Consider the following 24,898-nt stretch of genomic DNA (forward strand, 5'->3'; position numbering starts at 1 on the left):
CCCAAGCCTCCTTCTACCGTCTTGCAAGAGGGAGAGCTTTTCCTTTCTCTCCCCCACTACTCCACCACTCTCCACTCCAGATCGATCTCCCCCGCGCGAATTCTCCAGTTCGATCTCCGCAAATCCTTCTCCTGATCCCTCCCAGGTTGGTCGTCCTCTAACCCGCGACTTTCCGCTGTATTTTCGGGTGCTCTCCGCGGCTTCCCTGGCCAAGAAACGGGCCGGTTGGGACCCTGTTTCTTGCGCCGCTCCGGATGGCGAGAAGCCTCCTGCTCGAGTCGGGATGGGGCGCGGGCGCGGGCGCCGAGGGGTATGCGGGAAGTGGTTGGGGCCCGGAATAGAGCCCGGGGCTTGGCATTTCCCGGTTCTTGGCGTCGGGTTGGGAGAAGAATCTGCGTGGTCGTGGCTTCGTTTCTTGTGGATTGGTTGGGTTATCTGGGAGTAATTTGTTCACTGTGTTCAGCCGTGTGAATAGAGATAGGACTTGCTTTTTGTTTGATACTTTGATCCAGATTTAGCTTGTCAAGTCGCAGCTTGCTTGCTATCTGATTTGGAGCATTATTAACTTGTGTCTAGTATGCTTTAGTTTACTACTTTGGCATTTGGCAGCTGCCAGGAATTGGGGGTGATTGGGAGACGAAATGGTTGGCTGTATTGGGTTCTTGCAGATCAGTCACTTGGCAACCAGCGCTGCATTCAAATATCTTAGGTTGCTTGTTAGCGTACATTGCTGCGCATTTCCTGACATGGAAATAATATAACCATCTTATTTTCATTCTATGCTATCTGTTACATGTCGTTGTTAATGATCGATAGTATGCCTATTCTGTTGCGTTCATAGTAGTAGACCAGTAGTCATACTATCATCAGAAGTGATTCTTCTTTGTAAGACCTTGTCACTAAAATAGAACCATTAAGCGTAATCAGAGTCCTTACAAATTTGTCCTATGGTCCCCAGTGATCAACACTTCATGCAAATATATTAGGTCGCCTGCTGCCGTGCATTGGTGTGCATTTCTCGATATGGAAATATGTTGTATACTGCTTCTTATTCACATTCAATAGTATCTGTTATTTGTCGCCATTATGGATATGATATTATGCCTGTTCTGTTACTTTCATAGCAATAATCTTTATATCATCGGAAGTGATTCTTATTTATAAGACCTTTATGCTCAGATAGAATTGTTACATGTAATCCTAGTCTTGTTCATTATCGAGCGAGCTGTCTGATTTAGTTTTCTCAGAAAGGGATAAAATTTGTTGGTTTATTGATTACTATACATATGCCTTTGGTTTCCTGTTCGCAGCATACTTTTAGGTCTCATTTGGAAGAAGAATTAGGCAAGAGTTCTTTATAAAATCGAGGATGTCCGTTTCTAATAAGGACCTGGACCCAGCTTTCCGTGGCTCTGGGCAAAAGGAGTATCCTTTCAGGCTTTCATTCATTTCAATCCGTTATTACGACGTTCCTTATATTGCTTTTGTTATCTTCATGTTGCTCTATTGTGTACAGAATTGAACTGTCCTGAGATGTGCCTTCTCAGCATGTTCTATAAATCTAATACACAGTAGAAGTCGGTGCTCATTTCCTGGAAAAGGTGGATACATTTTTTTTTTTGAAAGGGAAGGTGGATACATTTGTTGATAGTGGCCGAACTAAATAGCTATATATATATAAGCTAAGGTAAATATTGAGCAATTTACAGTGAAGGATGATATAACAATGACTGATAGTTTATCAAATACGTTCTTCAAATATTTATGGAGCACTTACGTTTACGTGGGTCGATCTTAATGTCTTTGTTAGCATATGTGGTCATTTTTTTAGTTGCTTGTGGCGCACAATGTAAACTATGATCTTGTGTGTGTGGTGGGGGGGGGGGAGGGTGTATTTTTGAACCATTCTTCTACTCTTAATGCAATTATACATAGCTCTCCTGCGTGTTCGAGAAAAAAAAATTATGGAGCACTTGATCTCAAATTCACTATTGAATTCCACTACCCCACTATGCTTTTGGTCTTGGTCCATGGATGGCCACTGTAATCCTTAATACCTTGCAGTGGCTTGGAAATATGGCGCATTGAGAATTTCAAACCGGTTCCTATCCCTGCATCTTCATATGGGAAGTTTTTCATGGGTGATTCTTACATCGTCTTGAAGGTACCAAAGTGCACAATCCTCAGAATGACTTTCTCCCCTCTAATTCCTTCCTGTTATCAGTATTTTGCTTCCTTAATTTAGAAAAATCCATGTTCAATCACCACTTTTTTACTTGTATCCAACATTGCCCTTACTTTATGTATTGCTGAACTGCACATTTGTTCTCCAATTGTTATTTGTCAAGATTATTTAGCAATCTTGCAAGCATCGTGGTAGGTCAACCATTCTATTGGTTGACTGCACAATGCAAGGTTCATTCCTTATGACTTTGATCCCGTGGTTTAAAAAAATTAAAAAATTGCTTTTATTTCCTCTGCATTGCAGCCCTAAATCTCATCATAGCCATTCTACAACTTACAATAGCTTGTGGACTTGGTTAGCTTGGAACATTTTTCATTTTTGTTTATGGGTTAAAGGCACTTTTGAAGATCTAGATATTTGGATCAGAATTTTGCTGTAAATTTTTGATAGATGATGCAGTCTGAGGGAGTTTGTAGAACCAAACATATGAAAAGTGTTAGACAGCTATATATGGCATGCGTGTATGGGTCCAGCGCTCAGGCGTTAGCCGTCGGCCGGCCCTGTGTATTTTTGGTTAGAGAGATATGAGGAGATCTTGATGGTGCTGTTCCATAAACCACAAGATCTCCTCACCCCTATATATTTACATACCCGGTCTCTCAATCAATCAATCAACAATTTCCACGCAATCTCATTTGCTTTCATGGTATCACGAGTCTAGGTTAATTACCTACCTTTCTTCCGCATGTAGCGCTCGCGGTTCCCTGGCGCTGCTGCTGCTCCATGGCCGGCCCTTCCCCGCCGCCACCAGTCGCCGCTCCCGTCGGCACGGTCGTTGATCCCACCGCTGCTGACGCTCCCGCCGATGCCGCCGCTCCTGCTGACCTCAAACGCGCCGAGGATGCTCGCGCCGCCAAGGAGGCCAGCGAGCACGCGGCCAAGATCGCCCGCGACGCTGCCCTCGCTCGTGCGCAGGAGGCCGAGCGCGAGGCAGCTCTCGCCTAGAAGGAGCGCGAGGCCACCGACGAGCGCCTCCGTGTCGCCCTCGACCGCGCTGCCCGTGAGCGCGCGGCGGCCGAGCCTCCTCCGCAGGACGACGCCGCCACCGGCGATGACGACGTCACCGACGCTGCTTCCAACGGCGGCGACCCGCCGCTCCTCGACGCCCTCCTCCAACACGAGGCTGCTGTCCTCCTAAATCTGCACGCACAAGCTGTTGCCGTGCAGAACATCCGCGCCCTCGTGCCCTCCTCCTCGACGTCAACTCCGCCTTCTACGCACGTTGGCGCGAATCCTTCCTGCTAACCGTCGGCAAGTTCTCCTTGCAGCAACACGTTCTCTCCGACGTTGCCGCGCCCCACTCTCCAGATTGGGTGCGCATGGACTGCGTCGTGCAGATGTGGCTCCTTGGCACCATCTCCGACGACCTCGCCGATGCCGTCACCGAGCGCGGCGCCACTGCTCGCACCACCTGGCTCGCCATAGTCCCAATTCCTTGGGAATCGCGCGACCCGCGCGCTCTTCGCCGACCAGGCCTTCCGATCCTTCACTCAAGGCGACCTCTCCGTCTCCGAGTACTGCCGGCGCTACAAGCGCATGGCGGAGGACCTCCGCGACCTCGGCGAGCCCATCTCCGACCGCACACTCGTCCTCAACATCATCCGTGGCCTCAACGAGCGCTTCACCGCCCTCGGTCTTCACCTCTGGCGCAGTAACCCCCTCCCCAACTTCCTCTAGGTGCGGGATGACCTGCACCTCGAGAAACTGACCATGGCGAAGACGGCTCCCGCTGCGGCGCTCGCCGCCATCGCCAGCCACGGCAGCTCCGCGACCTCCTCTGCGTCTCCCTCCTCCGCCGCCCCGCCTCCCCACAAAACCCAGCAGCAGGCGGTTGCTGGCTCTGGAGGCGGCGCGCCCAAGCGAGGGAAACGCGGTGGCAAGCGCGGCGGCCGCGGCTCGTAGGACGCTGGCGGCAGCTCCACTCTCGGCGGTGGCGGCTCCAACTCCGGGGGCGCAGGCGCGTCCGCCCCTGCTGGATCGAGCCAGGCCGCAAGAGCAACATGGCCCAGCTTCTATAACCCCTGGTCCGGGTCCATCCACATGTGGCCCGGACCACGGGCCCCCACCGCGCCTCTTCACCCCGTTGGGCCGGCCTACCAGCCGCACGCCTTTCTGGCTGCGCCCCATGGGCAGTGGGCCGGCCAGTGGGGCATGCCCCCACCCAGCGGCTATGGGCTGCAAGGTTGGGACCAGCAGACCCTCGCCGCCAACTTTCAGACGATGTCTCTCCAGCAGCCGCAGCAGAACGAGTGGTATTTTGACTCCGGCGCCACAAATCATGACCGCCGACGCCGGTATACTTACTCCCACTCATCTCAACTCCTTTCCGCGTAACATTGTTGTCGGTAACGGGCATCTCCTCCCCGTCACCTCCACTGGCGTCGCTCATTTCCCTCATAATCTTCATCTTAATAACGTCCTTGTTTCCCCAAGTCTTATTAAGAATCTTATTTCTGTACGTCAGTTCACTTCCGACAATAATTGTTCTGTGGAGTTTGACCCTTTTGGCTGTTCTGTGAAGGATCTTCCCTCTCGGAGAGAGATCGCCAGGTGTAACAGCTCCGGTCCCCTCTACCCGTTGCAGCTTGCGGCCTCCGCTTTTCATACCGCCACCACCTCTTCGCTGTGGCATCAGCGTCTCGGACATCCTGGTCATGAAGTCCTATCTAAGCTTGCACTGTCTTTTGGTCTTCCTTGTAATAAAAGTGCTAGCGATACTCTTTGCCATGCGTGTCAGCTTGGCCGACACATACGTCTACCTTTTCATGCGTCGTCATCACGTGCCACTCATAATTTCCAGTTAATACATTGTGATCTTTGGACCTCTCCCATTACTAGTGTCTCAGGTCACAAATATTATTTGGTTATTCTTGATGACTGTTCGCATTATCTTTGGACGTTTCCGTTACGCCTCAAGTCTGACACTTTCTCCACTCTTTCTAACTTCTTTGCTTATGTTCGCACACAGTTTGGTATCACCATAAAGGGAGTCCAGTGCGATAACGGCCGCGAATTCGACAATTCCAGCGCCCGCACGTTCTTCCTCTCCCATGGCATACACCTGCGCGTGTCCTGCCCCTACACCTCGCCCCAGAACGGTAAAGCTGAACGCATTATTCGTACTACAAACAATGTCGTTCGCTCACTGCTGTTCCAGGCTAGCATTCCCCCCACTTTTTGGGCTGCCGCCCTTAGCACTGCCACATATCTCCTGAATATTCTTCCCACCAAAACGCTTAATTTCTCTACACCGCATTTCTCGCTCTTTGGGACACAGCCGTCGTATGAGCATCTACGCGTTTTTGGTTGCAAGTGCTATCCTAATTTTTCTGCTACTGCCGCTCACAAACTCGCTCCTCGCTCCGCCTTGTGTGTTTTCCTTGGCTACTCCCTCCACCACAAGGGTTATCTTTGCCTTGATCGTCACACAAACCGGATCATCATCTCACGCCATGTGATCTTTGAGGAGTCCTCCTTTCCCTTTTCCGAGGATTCTTCTCCTCCCACTAGAGCGGCCTTTGATTTTCTGGAGGATTATACTAATCCGGTGTCAATTCCCTTTGCACCGTCACCCCCTTTGATGCCTGCAGGTACTCATTCCGCACAGCCACGTGCGGCATCAGGCGCATCGGCCTTCCCCAGGCACCACACACCGCCCCTGGCGCCACTGCCGCTGCAGCCCGTTCCAGCTGCGCGTGCCCCTGCAGCCCGGCTCCCTGTTGCGCGCCCTAGTGGGCCGCGCTTGGCTGCTGGGCCGCGCCGGCCCCATGGGACGCCCGCATCCGGTGGGCCGCCCCTGTCTGGTGGTCCGTCGCCGTCCGATGGACCGCAACCTCCAACTGGCGGCCCCAACGTCCCGCCAGCCGCCTTGTCTCCGCACGACGCCGGCTTCCTGAAGCCCCCCGGGCGTTTTGGCGTCGTCTACTCCAGGCGGCGGCCTGCGGCTTCACCGCCGCCCTCCCTACCGCCTCCTAGGCGGTTTGGCGCCGTCTATAGCCGGCGCCTTGCACCAGCAACGGCGCACGCCCCCACGCCCACGGCGTCGACTCCCGCACCCGCGGCATCGCCCGCGATGTCGCCCGCACCCACGGCGCGCATCCCGGTACCGTCCATCCCTGCTACTGCTATACCGGTGACTCCCATGGCAAATCAGCATGCCATGGTCACACGTGGGAAGCATGGCTTCCGTCAGCCTGCACTGCACCATGCAGCGCCACTGTCGCCAGTTCCCCGGACTTACCGTGCCACTCTCGCTGATCCGAATTGGCGAACCGCCATGGAGGCTGAATACTCTGCTCTCCTGTCCAACCACACATGGGATCTCCTTCCTCGACCGCCTCGGTCCAATGTGGTGACAGGCAAGTGGGTGTTCAAACATAAGTTCAAAGCTGATGGTTCTTTTGAGCGATACAAGGCGCGTTGGGTTCTTCGTGGATTCACTCAGCGTCCGGGTGTTGATTTTGCTGAGACATTCAGTCTGGTCGTCGAACCTGCTACTGTACGGACTGTTCTCTCTTTGGCTCTCTCACGCTCCTGGCCCATCCATCAGCTTGATGTCAATAATGCCTTCCTGCACGGTACTTTGTCGGAGACAGTCTACTGCGTTCAGCCTTCGGGATTTGAAGATGTTGCTCATCCTGATTACGTGTGTCGGCTTAATCGTTCTCTTTATGGACTAAAGCAGGCACCTCGCGCTTGGTACAGCAGGTTTGCTTCCCAGCTACTGCAGCTCGGTTTTGTTGAGGCCAAATCCGACACCTCTCTGTTTGTCTATCACCGTGGAGCAGACAATGTTTATCTCTTGCTCTACGTTGACGACATTGTGTTGACAGCCTCCTCTGCCACTTTACTCTGACGTGTTATCGGTGCTCTTCAGCAGGAGTTCTCCATGAAGGATCTTGGCGCCCTTCATCACTTCCTTGGTATGCATGTTCAGCACACCAGCTCGGGTCTCTTTCTCTCTCAGCGGCAATACATGATTGAGATCCTTGAGCGTGCTGGGATGGCTGATTGCAAGCCCTGTTCGACACCTGTTGATGTGAACCCGAAGCTGTCAGCAGATGGTGATCCTGTTTCTGATCCTACGGATTTCCGCAGCCTTGCTGGAGCTCTTCAGTATCTTACCTTCACCAGGCCGGATATTTCTTATGCGGTTCAGCAAGTCTGCTTACACATGCATGATCCTCGGGAGCCTCACCTTGCCGCACTGAAGCGCATTCTGCGCTACGTCCGTGGCACTCTGTATATGGGTCTGTTTGTGCGCCCCTCCTCTCAGTCCGATTTGGTGGTCTACTCTGATGCTGATTGGGCCGGTTGTCCCGATACGCGCAAGTCTACCTCAGGCTATGCTGTGTTTCTTGGTGACAATCTGATCTCTTGGTCCTCCAAGCGTCAGAACACCGTGTCTCGCTCCAGTGCAGAGGCTGAGTATCGAGCTGTCGCCAACGCCGTTGCGGAAGCTATCTGGTTACGCCAACTCTTGTCTGAGCTGCACACTCCTTTGCGCAAGACAACCTTGGTGTACTGCGACAACATCAGCACTGTATACATGTCTTCGAACCCCGTTCAGCACCAGTGCACCAAACATGTGGAGATTGATCTACACTTCGTTCGGGAGCGTGTTGCACTTGGTGATGTTCGCGTCCTACATGTCCCTACGACGTCTCAGTTCGCCGACATTTTCACCAAGGGGCTGCCTTCGTCAGTCTTCATGGAGTTCCGGTCCAGTCTAAACGTCCGTTCCACCAACGATTCAACTGCGGGGGCGTGTTAGACAGCTATATATGGCATGCGTGTATGGGTCCAGCGCTCAGGCGTTAGCCGTCGGCCGGCCCTGTGTATTTTTGGTTAGAGAGATATGAGGAGATCTTGATGGTGCTATTTCCATAAACCACAAGATCTCCTCACCCCTATATATTTACATACCCGGTCTCTCAATCAATCAATCAACAATTTCCACGCAATCTCATTTGCTTTCAAAAAGGGATGTTAGAGGAATTGTAGATGCACTAACAAAAGTTAACAAGATCGAGGAGGCCAATCTCAAATACTCTTGATTTATTCAACTATGTTACATGCAACTATTATTTAGAACATTAAAATTATATTGCAGATTGAAGTTTATTTTGCACTTGGATTTATTTTCTTTGACCGAGGGATTAAATGCAGCAAGTATGTTACTGTGAAACTTCACTAAATTTGAAGAATTTTCTTAGTAGATACGATAGGTACATAAAAGAAGGATTGACTAAGTTATATGTGTGTGTGTATACTGTATATCTATTATGTGCCTAGGCTCAATTATAGTTCATGTTGCACCTAGCCAACTCATGGAGCCAATTCATCTCCCCGAGCGCCAACCAACCTAGCCAGGACACCCCGCGCACCAACCAACCTGGCTTCCCACCTACAGCAAGCATGTATTCCGCAAATCTCGGACGTACCCAGAGCCGTACCCAGTTGAGAGAGACAACAGAGAAGACAATAGTAATCGAATAGCAGAGGAAGTTGCAATTGGTTACAATCAACAGGAATAGCAATTTTGGAGCTTTGACAATCGTAATTGTTGTTACCATCGCATCAGTAATAGTTAGTAACCTGTCATAACTGACATGTTTAAAGCTAGTCGTAATCGTTTAACCAATCTCATTGTAATTGTAGTGATTTTTAACATTATTTTTAGTGATAACCATCGTAACTCAGCATTGTTATAGGTCGCAACTGACATGTAGGTTAGTCGTTATCCGATAATCACAACTATTCTCGGTTATAACTATCGCAACAAAGCGTGATAATTAGTTGTAACTAAATCATAATTGATCGTTACTCGTAGTAGACCTTATAAGGTAACCTAACAATAACCGATAATAATCCGTGCTGTATATGATAGTAACTAGAAATGCTCATACTGTAATTGGTAGCAACTTGTAGAGAATAGGATCGTGATTCTATGAAATTTCAGTTAATAATACCTTATCGTAATTCAGTAGTATAAACGATCTCAACTATATAGTAACAACAATCGTAATTATGAAAATTCTTTATCACTTTTATCACAAGTATCGAAAACTTTGTGGAGAACCTAATTGTAACTAATCGTAATTCGTGGTGGATATGACTGTATCTTAGAAGCGTTCCTTGTCGTAATTGATAGTAACTCATAGTGGATAAGATCATGATTCAGTGAAAGATCACTGAAACTTATGGATCGTAACTTATAGTGCAGTGAATCGTAACCTTTTTAGTCACAACAGTCGTAGTTATGATTTAGTTGTAATTAAATCATAACTGATCGTTACTCGTAGTAGACCTTATTAGGTAACCTAACCATAACTGATAATAATTCGTGCTGTATATGATAGTAACCGGAGATACTCATACTGTAATTGGTAGCATCTTGTAGCGATTAGGATCGTGATTTCTATGAAATTTCAGTGAATAATACCTGATCGTAATTCAGTAGTATAAACGATCTCAACTATATAGTAACAACAATCGTAATTATGAAATTTTTTAATCGCAAGTATCGAAAACTTTGTGGAGAACCTAATTGTGACTAATCGTAATTCGTGATGGATATGATTGTATCTTAGAAGTGTTCCTTGTCGTAATTGATAGTAACTCATAGTGGATAAGATCGTGATTCAGTGAAAGACCATCGAAGCTTATGGATCGTAACTCAGTAGTGCAGGGAATCGTAACCTTTTAGTCACAGCAGTCGTAATTACGAAAATTCTGACGTAATTAAAGAAATTCTAATTGTAATTATTTAAATTTTCTCAAAACATAGCCTTCATGGATCTTGTTTTGTTAAGCAGATTTTTTCGAACAATATGCTTTAAACGGATCGTCAATCGGACCTACTGTTCAAGACAAATCACATTTTACGGATTGAGAGCAAGAAAATATTCCCTGCATGCATGGCTCGTAGAGTGGGAAGGGAGGTGTCGTGGCATATATATATATATAGTTCAATTGGTATAGTTCCATGCTACTGGAGTCTGTAATTGTTTTGTAGTGCATCGCATGATTCATAGATCATAGTCCACATTTAGGCTCTTTGTTTGCCATATGCATACGATTTTACTATTTGTTCTGTGACTTTGTCTGTATGCTTGGGGATTCAGTTGGACTATGCTCAAGGGAATTTAACATTTTTTCCACATGTGCCTTTTCCTTTCCTTCAGACAACAGCCTTGAAAAATGGTTCTCATCGCCATGATATCCATTACTGGATTGGTAAAGATACTAGTCAGGTAAATTTTTAATATCATTTGATGATATAGTTTTTGGAAAGGTTATTGAAACCGATTTTATCCATTGTAGGACGAAGCTGGAACTGCAGCAATTTTAACAGTAGAGCTTGATGCTGCCCTTGGTGGACGTGCTGTCCAATACCGAGATGTACAAGGCAATGAAACAGAGAAGTTCCTTTCCTATTTTAGACCATGCATCATGCCACAACCAGGAGGAGTGGCATCTGGATTCAAGCATGTTGAGATCAACGAGCAGGACCATGTCACCCGTTTATATGTATGCCAAGGGAAGCATGTCGTTCATGTTAAAGAGGCAAGCGATCTACATAACTGTCTTCTTTCTTCAAACAACGGTTATTCATGTCTTGATCAGACTCACTATTCTACAACCAGGTTCCTTTTGCTCGATCGTCCCTTAATCATGATGACATATTTATTATGGATACGAAGTCCAAAATTTTCCAGTTCAATGGCTCCAACTCATCCATTCAAGAGCGAGCAAAAGCTCTTGAAGTTGTGCAGTACATCAAAGATACATTTCATGAGGGAAAGTGTGAAATTGCATCTGTTGGTGAGCAATTCTATTCACCTTCTGTGGTATTGGTAATTAGAATGACTAGATATGACTGTTTGCATTTTTCTTAGAGGATGGTAGGTTGATGGCTGATGCCGAAGCTGGTGAATTTTGGGGTTTTTTTGGTGGCTTTGCCCCTCTTCCAAGGAGGGCACCCACGGAAGACAATGAGAAACATGAGGAAACTGCTTTCAAATTGCTATGGTAATTGACTGAGGTTTTATTCCATTTATGGAAAACTCTGTTATTCAATTGCCAACAAGAACAGTTTCCATTTGAATTCAGTTAGTAATTTATAGAACATTTACCTTTTCAGTTTTAACCAAGGAAAGCTGGAGCCTATTAACTACGAATCCTTAGCACATGAATTACTTGAGACAAGCAAGTGTTACTTCTTAGACTGTGGCTCCGAATTGTATGTTTGGATGGGCAGAACTACAACCTTGCAGGAGAGGAAGGGTGCTAGTGAAGCTGCTGAGGTAATATTTGTTTGACAAGTTACATCTGTTATTTCACCGCACTCTTATGAAATATCATGTTATACTTTTGAAAATGCTGAGTCATGCTGACACTTCCTGAAGCGTTCATTAATTTTGTAATGTGACATATGTTTCCTTCAGTTTATTACACAGCTTATTGGATCTATTATCCCTCTACCCTTTAGAGGCTTGTTTACTTCTTCATGCTCCCACAAAGATAATGTTGCATTGGATTATCTTTCTGACATAACTTTTTTGTTGAACTATATGTTGCTGTGATGTTTACTGTTTATTTACGTAATTGCCTATGTAGAAATTGCTCTCTGATGCTAACCGAGCAAAAACACATATAATCAAAGTGATTGAAGGATTTGAGACTGTTATGTTCAAGTCAAAATTTATAGAGTGGCCGCAGACACCTGACTTGAAATTGTCATCTGAGGATGGAAGAGGCAAAGTTGCAGGTTATTATTTGCAAATTTACCAGTTTCAGCGTATTTTTTTCCTAGTTTATGTAAGGTTTTCTAACCTTCCTAATTTGATCAACTATTTTCTTCTTGAAGCTCTTCTTAAACGCCAGGGCTTAAATGTTAAGGGTTTGATGAAAGCTGCTCCTGCTAAAGAAGAACCTCAACCCTATATTGATTGCACTGGCAACTTGCAGGTATTTCTGCACTTTTCAGGCTTTTTTGCCATTCTAAAGTAGTCATGTAGGCTAGTATTATCTTTTGTTTTTCATTATTTTTATTTTTTCTTCTCAATTTCATTTTAGCATTCCAAATATTCTCATATTAGTGGTCTTCTAACGGGGAGAACGAGAGCTCTACCATTGAGCTCAACGAATCTTCTGATGATACCAATAGATGATTTGTATGAAAAATTCATGAAGCTGAGGTCAAGGAAGCTTTAAAAAGAATGAAAGGAGGCAAGACGATAGGCCGTGATAGTATCCCCATTTAGGTGTGAAGATGTCTTGGAGATACAGTGATAGCATGCTAACTAAGCTCTTCAACTTAATTTTTTGGTCAAACAAGATGCTCGAAGAATGGAGAACAAGTTATCTTAGTACCAATCTTCAAGAAAAAGGAGATATTCAAAGTTGTACTAATTATTGTGGAATTAAGTTGATGAGCCATACAATGAAGCTATGAGAGAGAGTTATTGAACATTGCCTAAGAAGAATGACGGGAATTACCAAAAATCATTTTGGTTTCATGCCTGGGAGGTCGACCATAGAAGTAATTTTCTTGATAAGGCAACTTATGGAGAGATATAGGGAACAAAAGAAGGACCTGCATATGGTATTCATTGACTTGGAGAAGGTTTACGACAAAATACCGAGAAATATCATGTGGTGGGTATTGGAGAAACACAAAGTCCTAACAAAGTACATTACCCTTATCAAAGATATGTACAATAACGTTGTGACAAGTGTTCGGACAACTAAAAGTGTCATCGATGACTTTCCGCTTCAAATAGGACTACATCAAGGTATGAGGGAGAAGATGTTAGTCTTGGTGGACAGGTGGTTCCCAATAATGATACTTTTCGATATTTGGGATCGATGCTACAGAAGGATGGTGATATCGATGAAGATGTTAGTTATAGAATCAAAGCCGGATGGATGAAATGACGCTAAGCTTCTGACATCCTTTGTGACAACCGATGTTATGTCCAAACCATTGGATATGCCCAAACCTAACATGGGAGATTGAGCATAGTGGGATACTAAGACGCGTTGATAATGTGAAGAGAGGCAGAGGTCGACTAAACCTAACATGGGAGGAGTCTGTAAAGAGAGACTTGAATGAATGTAATATCATCAAAGAACTATCCACGAATAGAAGCGCGTGGAAGTTAACAATCTACGTGCTAGAACCATAACTTATACATCAATCTCCTTGTACTGTATTTACTTTTTTGTTACTATTATTAGTACATTTACTATTATTATTGTTTTCACCATCATCTTTTTAGTTGGATCTTGTGAGTTTCATCTCTAGCCTACCCCAACTTGCTTGGGACAAAGGCCGCTGTTCTTGTAGTGGTCTTCCAAAAATTTTCATGCTCAAAAACACTTGTGGGAAAGCATTGTTGCAAATATTGGTTTTTGGAAAGAGCAGGTATGCTTGCACGGGCATACACACCCATGCAAACTAGCTAGCTAGAAATTAACTTTGAGAGAGAGTTGGAGTTAACTTCCAAAATATGCAGAAGGTTAATGCATTTTATGCTTCATTTTTATTTTCAAGCTTCCATATGCAAGTTAAAATGGTAGCATTCTAACTTTTGCCTTTTTGTCTATATTTGACAGGTCTGGCGTGTAAATGACAAGGACAAGACTCTTCTATCATCCTCTGACCAATCAAAATTTTACACCGGTGATTGCTACATATTTCAGTATATGTATCCTGGAGATGACAAGGAGGAATGTCTTGTTGGAACTTGGTTTGGGAAAAAGAGTATTGAGGTAATTGTTTTTAGTAGAAAATCAATTTTGGCTATGAATTTTTGTGAAGTCGGCTGATGCTTCTGTTAGGAATAGCATCTTGTACTTCCTGAAGGCGCTGAGCCTATATATATATGTGTGTACATGTGATAATATGCAAAGAATCCCTTATACTCTGGAGATATTACACAGAGCAATATATATCTATCTAACACCCCCGCTCAAACTCATGGGGATCAAGCACACTGAGTTTGGAGAGATAGAACCTGTGTTGAGTTGTACTCTACGTCTTTGTGAAGAAATCAGCCAACTAAAACTCGGAAGGAACGTACTGAAGAGCAATCACCTCATCTTGTACCTATATCCGTGTGTAAGAAGCATCAACACCAATATGCTTGGTGAGCTCATGCTTCACTGGATCTCAAACAATACTGATAGCACATGTACTGTTAGAGTAAAGAGTAGGTATAGGAGAAGAAACATCAAAATCCTCAAGTAACCACTGTAACCAACTGAGCTCCTCTGTCAACAACGTCATGGCTCGCAACTCAACCTCTACACTAAAACGAGAAACTACGATCTGTTTTTAGTCTTTCGATCAATGAGAGAACAACCAAGGAAAACACAATAGTTAGAAATAGACCGGCGATCATAAGGATCATTAGCCCAAATTGCATCAGAATAAGCATGAAGCTGTAAAGAGCTGGAGCGTGGAAAGAAGAGACGACGGGAGATAGTCCCACGAAGATAGTGCAAAACACATAAGAGATGACTATAGTAGAGCTGAGTGGGAGCAAAAATGAATTGACTGAGGATGTGCACTGCATGAGAAATGTTAGGACGAGTGACACCAAGGTAAATAAGACTCACAACTAGATGACGGTAGCAAGTGGGATCCGCAAGAGGCTCGACATCAGTGGACCGAAGCTGAAGGTTAAACTCCATGAGTCTCAACAGTGCGCTCATCAGTGAGAGAAGCACGACGAAGAAGATTCTGAATATACTTCTCTTAGGACAAAAAGAAACTCCCAAAAGTAGAAGAAATCTCAATCCCAAGAAAGTAATGAAGGGGACTGAAATCGAACATAAGAAATTGCTCATTGAGGCAAGCCTTCACAAAAGTAATATACTCAGAATCATCTCCTGTAATGATCATATCAACATACAAGAGTAGAAGAGTTCGACCACGAGATGAAGTGTAAACAAAGAGCGGAGGATCATGAGCACTAGTAGAAGAATCAGTAGCAATGATCACAAAAGAAAAGCGCTCAAACAGGTTCGAGAGGCTTGCTTAAGGCCATAGACAGAGCGACAGAGACGTCAAACCATGCCCTTAGGAATAGAATAACCTGGCGGTGGATGCATGTAGACCTCACGCAACTCACCATTAAGAAACACATTCTTGATATCAAGCTGGGAGATAGACCACTGACGCGCAGATGCAACAAGAAGAGTACGTAATGTGGTCATATGGGTCATTGGAGCAAAAGTCTCATCATAGTCATGATTATACTCCTGCTAGAAACCATGGGCAACAAGACGAGCCTTGTAGCGCTTAAGAGAACCATCAGAGCGGGTTTTGACCTTATAGACTCACTTGTATATGATAGGACGAACATATGAAGGAAGAGGAACAAGATCCCACGTGCTGGTGCGCTCAAGTGCAGCAAGTTCCTTTGCCATCACATGCTGCCAATCCTGATGAACAACAACATCACGATAAGAAGACGGCTCGGTAGGAACAACACCAGCAAAGCCAAAATAATCAGGAAGTCGAATCAAATGGCGACATGAAGAGAATAGCGAAAAGATGGAAGAACTGAATTGCCAGAAGGAGATGGCTCATCAGAAGGTGGCACAACAGGATGAGAGACAGCACGGTAACGACAAGTGTAGTGCAAAGTAAAAGGCTCAACAAAGCCAGAAGGAGCATGTGAGATGAGAGCCAAAGGCACCGAAGAAACCATAGTAGGAGAGGGTGCCAATAGTGCCCGGGGAAGAGAAGAAGAAGCAATGATGGGTGTGATAGGAAAAGTGAGAAAAGATAGTGGCTCAACCAAGGAAGCTGAAGAAGTGGAATGAGAGGTTCGAGGATAGAAGGGATGAGACTCATCAAATGTAACATCCCAAGAAATGCCCATCCGACGAGCAACATGGTCCTAACACTGATAGCCCTTATGCTCAGTACTGTAGCCAAGAAAAACACACTCAACAGATTGAGTGCTCAGTTTGGTATGTTCATGGGGAACGAGAAGAACGTAGCAAACACAGCTAAAAAGACGAAGAGAAGAATAGTCAGGAAGACGTCCACATAAACGCTCAAAAGGAATCCTACCCTTGAGAGCAAAAGAGGATTGTATGTTGACCAAGTATGTTGCAGTGGAGGCCGCCTCAGCCTAAAAATGAGGTGGAGCAGAAGAGGTAATCATAAGCGTGCGAGTTGTCTCAAGGAGATGACGATGCTTGCGCTCAGCAACACCATTCTAAGCATGAGCCCTAGGACAGGAGAATTGAGACAACATACCCTGTTCAGCAAGAAAACAACGAAGATCATGGTTATTAAGGTGTCGCTTAAGCGGTAAGGCGGCCAGAGGGCGATGCCGTGCTGGACGCCACGCTTTGAAGTGGTATGGCGTCCGTTTTATTCACAAGGCGTTCATAAGGCGGCTGTAAAGCGTCTCCATTCCTTAGGGCGGGGTGAGGCGGGCGCTATATGGGCAGCCCGTAGCCTCTGGCGGGAAGAAGCAGGAGAGAGGAGGGAATCCAAAATTGGCACAATAAGCAGGAGAGGAGATGGAGAGAGAGAACACAGAGTGAGAGAGCCAACCTCCAGCTCCTGCGCCACGCTGCGACGCCACCAGATCCAACCTCCATCGCGCCCCTTGAATTTGTAACTATGCTTACTACTTTACTAGGATAGGATGATGATATGGCATCGCCTCGCCTCACGCCTTAAGCACTAAGGTGGTAGTGAGTCGCCATGCCTCGCCTTTACGCCTTAATAACCATGATGAAGATACTAAGCAAGAAATTTGCTAGCAGAATCAGTACGAAAGACACAAATGTGAGTGTCAACCTGAGTGCAAATCATAGTGGCAAAACACTTTTATATAGATAACACATCACTACAAGAAGACATGAAATAAATCCAAGTGTGACGAGAGAAATCGTCTATAAAGATAATATAGTAGCTATGACCTCATTTCGAAATGAAGGGAGTCGGACCCAAACATTTGAGTGAACAATATCAAAAGGACGTCGAGACACTAACTCACTATGAGGATAAGGAAGTTGAATCTGTTTACCAAGCTTACAACCCTGGCAATCTAAAGACACATCTCCTGAAACAGATCCTAAAAGATCACGACGCATGACCAAGACTACTAGAAGGAGCTAGTAGTCGAGGAAGCAGAAAGACTGGCAGCGGCAACGGAAGGAAGATGAAGCCAGTCAAGCTCTCATAGATGCTGAGAATAATGGCGTCGGGGGCGAGTACCAACCAGAGCATTCGTGCGACGATTCTAAACACAACAAAAGTTAGAATCTAGAATAGCGCGACTACCATAGTTAGTAAGCTGACCAATGGACATGAGCTGCATGGTGAGATAGGGAACATAAGCAACAAAAGGAACACTAAAAGAAGTGCAAAGGGTACCCTGACTAGCAACAGAAAGAGAAGTACCATTAACGGTAACGACATGTAATGATATGAAGAGAAAAAGAGGATGAAGTGATGAGAGACTGGAAGAATCAAAGGCCATATGAAAAGAAGCCCTTGAGTCGAGAACCCAAGGCGGGGTATCTGACTGTGTAGAAGGTGATTTCTCAGTGACAGAAGAGGAAGTAGCAGAACCAATAGAACTTGTTGGTGCAGAGTAAGGTAGAAACAAGGCGGCAAAATAGTGTCACAATCTCCTGCTAAGTGTCGGTCAAAGCGGTAGTCGAGATAGAAGCACCAGAGGAGCGTCAAAGATGTTTCTTTTGGTACCAGTCCGCCTCAACATGACCCTCCTTGCTGCAATAGGTGCGGCGAGGGCGGTCACCACCTCCTGAAGAGGCCGCAGAAGGTGAAGGAGTCGCATAAGGAGCAAACGACGGTGTAGCCGACGATTTAGGCACAACAGGTGGACAAGCAACCAACACTGAGGGAAGCGGTAGCAATCCAAAACCATGCAATTGAGTCTCCTCTGAGCGCAGCTCCGTAAGAGCCTCCACAAGTGTGACGTGGGGATGTCGTGCAAGCAGCTGAGCACGACTCTACTCAAACTTCGGACGAATACGAGTCAGGAACTCGTAGTGGCATTGAAAATCCCGTTCAACACGCAGATCCAAGCGACATTGATAGGAGTGGCAAGAAGCAACACAAAGGGAGTTAAACTGACGCTACACAGCCGATATCTGAGCATAGAACACATCAACTATGGTATCATCCTACTGAAGAGACTGCTCTTGGGGAACAACATACTGATAAAGAGCATCCCTCGAAGGCTCATAGGTCTGACGAAGATAAGTTCATATCTGAAAGTCAGTAGAGAATTCAACAATCTCAGAAGAAATCTTGGGCTCCACACTAGCAACTAGAATAGACGTGGCACGAGCATCATCATCGATCTACGGGGCATAGTCAGACAACCGATCACATTACAACTCCAAAGCTTTCTGATAGGCAGAGACACCCTTCTCATAGGCAGCGGTGGCGACGTCAATAGCTGCTTTATCTCTTTTGTTGACAGATGGCTGCATGGGTTCTGTCGGAAGCTCAGGGGAAGGCGGATAAGGAATGTCGCCAAAGAGAACACCCCAAAGACGAAGGCACGCATGTGAATGCGCATATGCTGGGTGAAGTCCCGATAGTTGGCACCATCAAAGATCACCGAGCACCGATGAATTGAAACGGTGCTCGATGACATCCTAAAGAAGTGACGAACGACAACGAGAGTGCAAAGAAAAAGCGGTGGGCAACGGCAGGAGCACAAAGGTAGCGGCAAGCAACAACAAGAAGCAACAAACGATGGCGAGAGAGCAAAGAAATACCGGTAAGTGACGGCGAGAGCACAAAGAAAAGCGGCAGTTGATGTTTTTTTTTTTTTTGCTTTTTTTACTGGAACCTTATCGACACGCTGTTGGATCGGTTGGAAACCACAAGTGGCAGATCAGATCGAGCCAAGGTGAGCGCTTGGGCTATAGCGCTCGGGCGGGTGTCACGAGCGGGCAGCGGGCGATCTGCTCGGGCAGGCGACGGACAAGCCGCTCGGTCAGGCGGACAGGAGGATGGCTCACTTGGTCGGGTGGGAGGCCGGTGTAGGTGGGCGGCTCGCTCGGTCGGGCATGAGGCCAGTGCGGGAGACCGACGTGGCGCGGGACGCCGAGCGTGGGAGGCTGGTGCAGCTAGCTAGGCGCAGGAGGCCGGGCACGGAAGGTCGAGCGCGGAAGGCTGGGGTGGCCAACGCGGGAGTCGGTCGGGCGGAGGCGGAGGAGCAGGAGCCGACCAACGAGTGGAGGAGCAGGAGCCGACACCGACGAGGAGAAGCATGCTGACACGATGGGAAGAAAGAGACGGGGTGGACTAGATCTAGACCGGGACGAGTTATGTCCCTAAAGAAAACCTAGCTCTAATACGATGTTAGGAATATCAACATGTATTCCCTGGAGGTCCTGGGTCGGTATATATACATGTACATGTGACAATATGCAAAAAAAACCCTTATGGGGATATTACACAGAGCAATATATATCTATCTAACAGCTTCGACCAATATCTCTGACCTTGTAGCCATAGTTTGGTCTTAGTTAACTAATCTTTGAAGTTCATAAAAAGAACTCGAAAGGTTCAAAATATCTGCTGCCAGCTATTTCGTGTTCTTGCTTTGTATAAACTTAAAACAACAATTATCTATGTTCTTTTGTGCATAATAGTGAGATTCTCAATAACTTCGTGCTTGTTAATTATGTCATGTTTAATTATATGTGTTAAATCAACTTCAGCATTGAAAGATCTCAATTCTTATCCAGGAGGATAGGGTAACAGCAATTGCACTTGCAAGCAAAATGGTTGAGTCTGCAAAGTTTCAGGCTGTCCAGGTAAACCATTGATTTTTTTATGTTGGATTATTAAACCTGATATAAACCCTTGTGTCATCTCTAATGTATCCTTGCTTAATTCAGGCACGCCTGTATGAGGGGAAAGAACCGATTCAGTTCTTTGTCATATTTCAAAGTTTGCAAGTGTTTAAGGTTTACTTACATTTCATGCCTTCACTTGTATTGGTGTCATTACTTTGGGTTGAACACACAGTATTCTTACCATCTCAATTTTCATTGTAGGGTGGTCTTAGCTCTGGATACAAGAAGTTTATTGCTGAAAATGGTATTGATGATGACAGTTATTCTGAAGATGGATTTGCACTTTTCCGAATTCAAGGTTCAGGACCAGAAAACATGCAAGCAATTCAAGTTGAACCTGTAAGTAACAGTGATATTTTTATTCCTAGAGGTATATCTGACTGCAGATTAATATTATACCATCTTCCTTACCAGTCACATACTATCTTCTTTCTCTTTCCTTAGGTGGCCTCGTCATTGAATTCATCCTATTCTTACATTCTACACGATGGAAACACTGTGTTCACTTGGGCTGGAAATCTGACCACTGCATTGGATCAAGAGTTAATGGAGAGGCAGCTTGATGTAATTAAGGTGTGGAACTATTTTTCCTAATGAAGTAAATGATAAATCTAATTATAGAGATGAAATTGTTCAACCTTTGTCAATGTTTTGTGTAAATGTAACTGTAGTCTTGACAATTTACATCCGACAATTGTTTACCTTGGTTCTGCAGAAAATGTGCATTGTAAAATTTGAGTATGTTAGGAGGGGAAAATGGTACTTAACATGCCCTTCAGGCCTTACTTGGATTGTAGAGGTCCTGCCATTACTAGTTGGTAGTTCTGGAAATTGGTCCAACTCCAGCTGGAAATATCTTTGTTACCACTCACCAGCCCGTTTCTGGCAAAATCCATCACAAATATTGATCTATGTGTCTTTATTTATTCTTAGTTAAAATATTGAATTTTTTTTTGTTTTAAATTGGATGGGTTAAATATCAATGCAGCATGACACAGGTTGATTCAGTAAAGAGGGTTTTGGTATCAGTTGGTCAAATCCCGGTCCCACTGGGGAATATGGGAACAGCTAGCTGTGGGTTGGTTTCGGCAGTTTTTCTAGTCCTTCATCAGGAATACTCAGGAGGGCATAAGCTGAACTTTCATTGTTCATACGTGCATGCCGTTATGAGATTTTTTTTGTTGTGCGTACCTGGGTAGCTTTTTTAGTTTACTATGCTCTTTTATTGGCCTAAGTTTTTCTTCTCATTTTCCCGTTCTACATTGTACAGCCTAATATGCAGTCGAGGTCACAAAAGGAAGGGTCAGAAACAGACCAGTTTTGGAGCTTACTGGGAGGCAAATCCGAGTACTCGAGCCAGAAAATAGTGCGAGAACTTGAAAGTGATCCCCATCTTTTCTCATGCATCTTGTCTAAAGGTAATCAAGAAAAGCATAGTGCATAGTTTTGTTAGAAAACTTGTCCACCTTAATAGTTTAAATATTTATTGATCTCTTTCTAATGTTCCCTCTGTTCATGTAACCTGTTGGGGTCCATGAAGGCAATTTGAAGGTAAGCATCGTAAGATTGTAATATAGTTCTTTACGCTGCATATGCTACATGTTTTCACTTTTTTTTTTTGAAATCTACTGAGCAGGTCAAAGAAATACACCACTTCACTCAAGATGATCTAATGACAGAAGATGTTTTCATCCTGGACTGTCACTCGAGCATATTTGTTTGGGTTGGCCAGCAGGTGGATGTTAAAGTGAGATTACAAGCTCTGGATATTGGGGAGGTAACTATAATATGTCCATGCAGCAGCTTTAGAAGCCCTATATTTTGTTTTTTTTTTCTCTCACTACCATTCTCATTGCTTCACCAGAAATTTATTGTGCTTAATTTCCTTATGGAAAATCTTTCCCGTGAAACACCGATTTTCACTGTTACGGAAGGAAGTGAGCCTCCCTTTTTCACTAGGTTCTTCACCTGGGACTCAGCGAAATCACTGGTAAGTAGATTATTCATAGGAGTAACCATTGCAATTGTTTTTTCGTGAACGTATGAGCAGTTTGTGTTCTATACCGTAAGAACAGCATAATCAACTCCTTGTTTAGGTTTCTATGCTTTATTCTCACTCTCACTTTTATTTTAGATGCATGGCAATTCATACCAGAGGAAGCTCTCCATTGTAAAGGGTGGAGGTACTCCAACATTGGATGTAAGATGCCCGAAACCCACTGATTTCATGATAGTCTCTGCATGTTGATATATCTGTAAGCTGCATTTCTTGCAAACATTTTTTTACAAGACAACAATATTGCTCCTTTGTGTGATTTCCAGTAGTTCTCCATGTTCTTTGATTCAGTTTATATGAAAGTGTTACTGTCTACTATTGCTTCTCGTATTAACCAACCCAAAACTTACATAATCAGAATCACCTGTCATTTTCTTCTGTCATGCATGTTTTGTAATGTAATATATTATTGTACCTGGTGATACTTATGAGCTTTGAGAATTGAGACATGAAGTCTCAGTGCCGACTCTTGTTGTATGTTTGTGTCCGCCTTTGTTTTCCCATAGTTATATGAGTGATCCTTTATTGCTGAACCTTTAGATTTACATATACATTGATAGAACTTGTGCTGACTCATGCTTTGTCAGAAACCAAAACGACGAACACCAGTGTATTCAGGAAGGAGTACTACACAAGATAAATCTCAGCGCTCCAGAAGCATGTCCTTTAGCCCTGAGCGTGTTCGGGTTAGGGGAAAATCTCCAGCATTCACTGCATTGGCTGCTAACTTTGAAAGTTCAAGCAACAGAAATCTTTCAACTCCTCCACCAGTAGTTAAAAAACTTTACCCGAAGTCTGTTACACCTGATTTGTCAAATACATCTTCTAAGTCATCCGCAATTGCGGCTCTGGCTGGTTCTTTGGATCGCCCTACTCAAACTCCCACAACATCAATGAAAGGTATGTGTTGCACCTGCTCAGGCAAAAATTCTTCTTAAAAATAGAAAAATAAAGTTATTGTAGCTTACTTTTAAAATTCTGTGCAAATTAAGATGGCTCTGAGTCAGAGAAGCCAAAGCAAGAGGAAGATACCATGACCAGTAGAGTTGAATCCCTCACTATAAATGAAGATATAAAAGAAAACGAGCCAGAAGATGACGAGGGCCTTCCAGTTTACCCATATGAACGTCTAAAGACCACAGCTGCTGATCCTATTACTGAAATTGATGTTACCAGGCGAGAGGTGATCATCTGATCTTATAATACTATCTCTTGTTCTCAAAAGAAGGCACTGATCACATTATTTCAATTTAATGCAGACCTACTTATCGTCGGCTGAATTCAAAGAGAAGTTTGGAATGGCAAAGGAAGCATTTAGCAAGCTTCCAAGGTGGAAGAAGAATAGGCTAAAGATCGCACTTCAACTTTTTTAGCTTGATCAAGAGCCCTTCAAATTCCTCACTAAATCCTCGAGTCAAATGGCTCTTAGCCGAAAAAAGTTATGTTTCATGCCTGAACAGCTCTTGGCAACTGTTGTCATTTTGCAGAATGCAACCACCATCCTTGTAGGCACATCAATTTTCACATTGTCTAGGGTGGGTCCCCGTTTTTTCTAGTTTGAGTTTGTTACTTTATTTTGCTAGGTTCCTCTTATTCTTTCAATTCATAGGTGTGCTTTTACTCCTTTTTATCAAATGCCCTTTGTTGATTCCAGGGTCATACAACTTTGATTCCGAGGCTTGCATTTTTGTATCAATTTGCCTGTGTTCTTTTTCGGTTTTGAGGTGAGTTGCAGTTTGAGGGAACAAAGACGTATGTACAGCAGAGTGCCGGCACTGTAAAATCACAATACCATTATTTTTTGTCAATAGAATTGATTTTTGTGTGTAACTTATATTATTTTCGAGAGAATTTGTTGAATTCAGATATGTACTTAATGAAAGTTCCTTATATTATGCTCTGCGATACATTATAATGGTGGAAACATGCTTGAGTTGTTACTGGCGTATTTAGAGGAACTACAGATATTCAACTGGATCGATTGACCGTCATTTTGTAAAATTCTAGTCGCTTCATTTACATAATATTTTGATTTTTTTTTACAACTTGTCTGCTCGCTCGTCATATCCTTTTTATTTCCTGATAAAAATGATGTCCTGTTCATAGCAATCTTTCTATACTAAACGCCGTGGGTATCTCGCCCTGGGGTTGAGCCACATCGGCAGAAAAGTGTGAACCATTCGACCTGAGCTGCAATCAATTTGTACCATCCGATTCGAGAAAGAGTCTATATTCGGCGCTCTCTTTGTATACTACATCCTAATTAGTAAAAGGAGCTCAAAGTTATGATGACATAAAGACATATAAAGGAGTAGTGTATAATGTCTTTAAAGGAGCATGTGCAGTACTAGATTACTCAATAATGATGAAGAATGATATTGGACTTTTAATGAGGCTGCATCATGGGTTACATCATTACAACTCAGACAACTATTTGTATCTATGTTACTATTTTGTAGAATACAAAATGAAAGAGATTTTTTGAGAGAAACCGGAGACTAATGTTAGATGATTTCATACGTGATATACAATATAGATATCACCCTATACAATACCATCTAGATGATATCCTTTCAAAGAATGGAATACAAATAAGTATGTTCAATATACCGCCTAAGACACACATCTATATAGATTTTTGTACCAATAGATTAATCGAAGAGAAAAGGAATTATAATGCTGACAAGTTACAATAAGAAGCCAATATTATGTATAAC

The 24,898-nt window shown here is 44.4% G+C and overlaps 1 protein-coding gene across 1 annotated transcript; it reads left to right on the forward strand.

Moving 5' to 3' along the window:
- On the forward strand, window positions 1-24,076 carry LOC133898873 (villin-5). Its single transcript, XM_062339668.1, has 23 exons — window positions 1-145; window positions 1,311-1,425; window positions 2,065-2,164; window positions 10,432-10,500; window positions 10,571-10,813; window positions 10,894-11,071; window positions 11,146-11,278; window positions 11,391-11,553; window positions 11,867-12,017; window positions 12,117-12,217; window positions 13,868-14,023; window positions 20,015-20,083; window positions 20,168-20,236; window positions 20,327-20,464; window positions 20,570-20,698; window positions 21,396-21,543; window positions 21,666-21,676; window positions 21,762-21,902; window positions 21,990-22,115; window positions 22,260-22,325; window positions 22,769-23,081; window positions 23,174-23,364; window positions 23,441-24,076. Exons 2-23 carry the CDS (start codon window positions 1,370-1,372, stop codon window positions 23,552-23,554), a joined length of 2,865 nt encoding a protein of 954 aa, XP_062195652.1. The 5' UTR covers window positions 1-145; window positions 1,311-1,369; the 3' UTR covers window positions 23,555-24,076.
- The last annotated feature ends 822 nt before the right edge of the window (window positions 24,077-24,898 follow it).

This window comes from Phragmites australis, chromosome 18 (assembly GCF_958298935.1).
Source record: "Phragmites australis chromosome 18, lpPhrAust1.1, whole genome shotgun sequence".
NCBI lineage: Eukaryota > Viridiplantae > Streptophyta > Magnoliopsida > Poales > Poaceae > Phragmites > Phragmites australis.

Excerpts from the sequence above, each read along its gene's own strand:
- LOC133898873 (XM_062339668.1), top strand. The coding sequence starts at position 1,370 with ATGTCCGTTTCTAATAAGGACCTGGACCCAGCTTTCCGTGGCTCTGGG. Across the intron at positions 11,554-11,866 it reads GTGCTAGTGAAGCTGCTGAG|AAATTGCTCTCTGATGCTAA; the intron begins GTAATATTTGTT and ends TTGCCTATGTAG. Across the intron at positions 21,903-21,989 it reads AAGCTCTGGATATTGGGGAG|AAATTTATTGTGCTTAATTT; the intron begins GTAACTATAATA and ends TTGCTTCACCAG.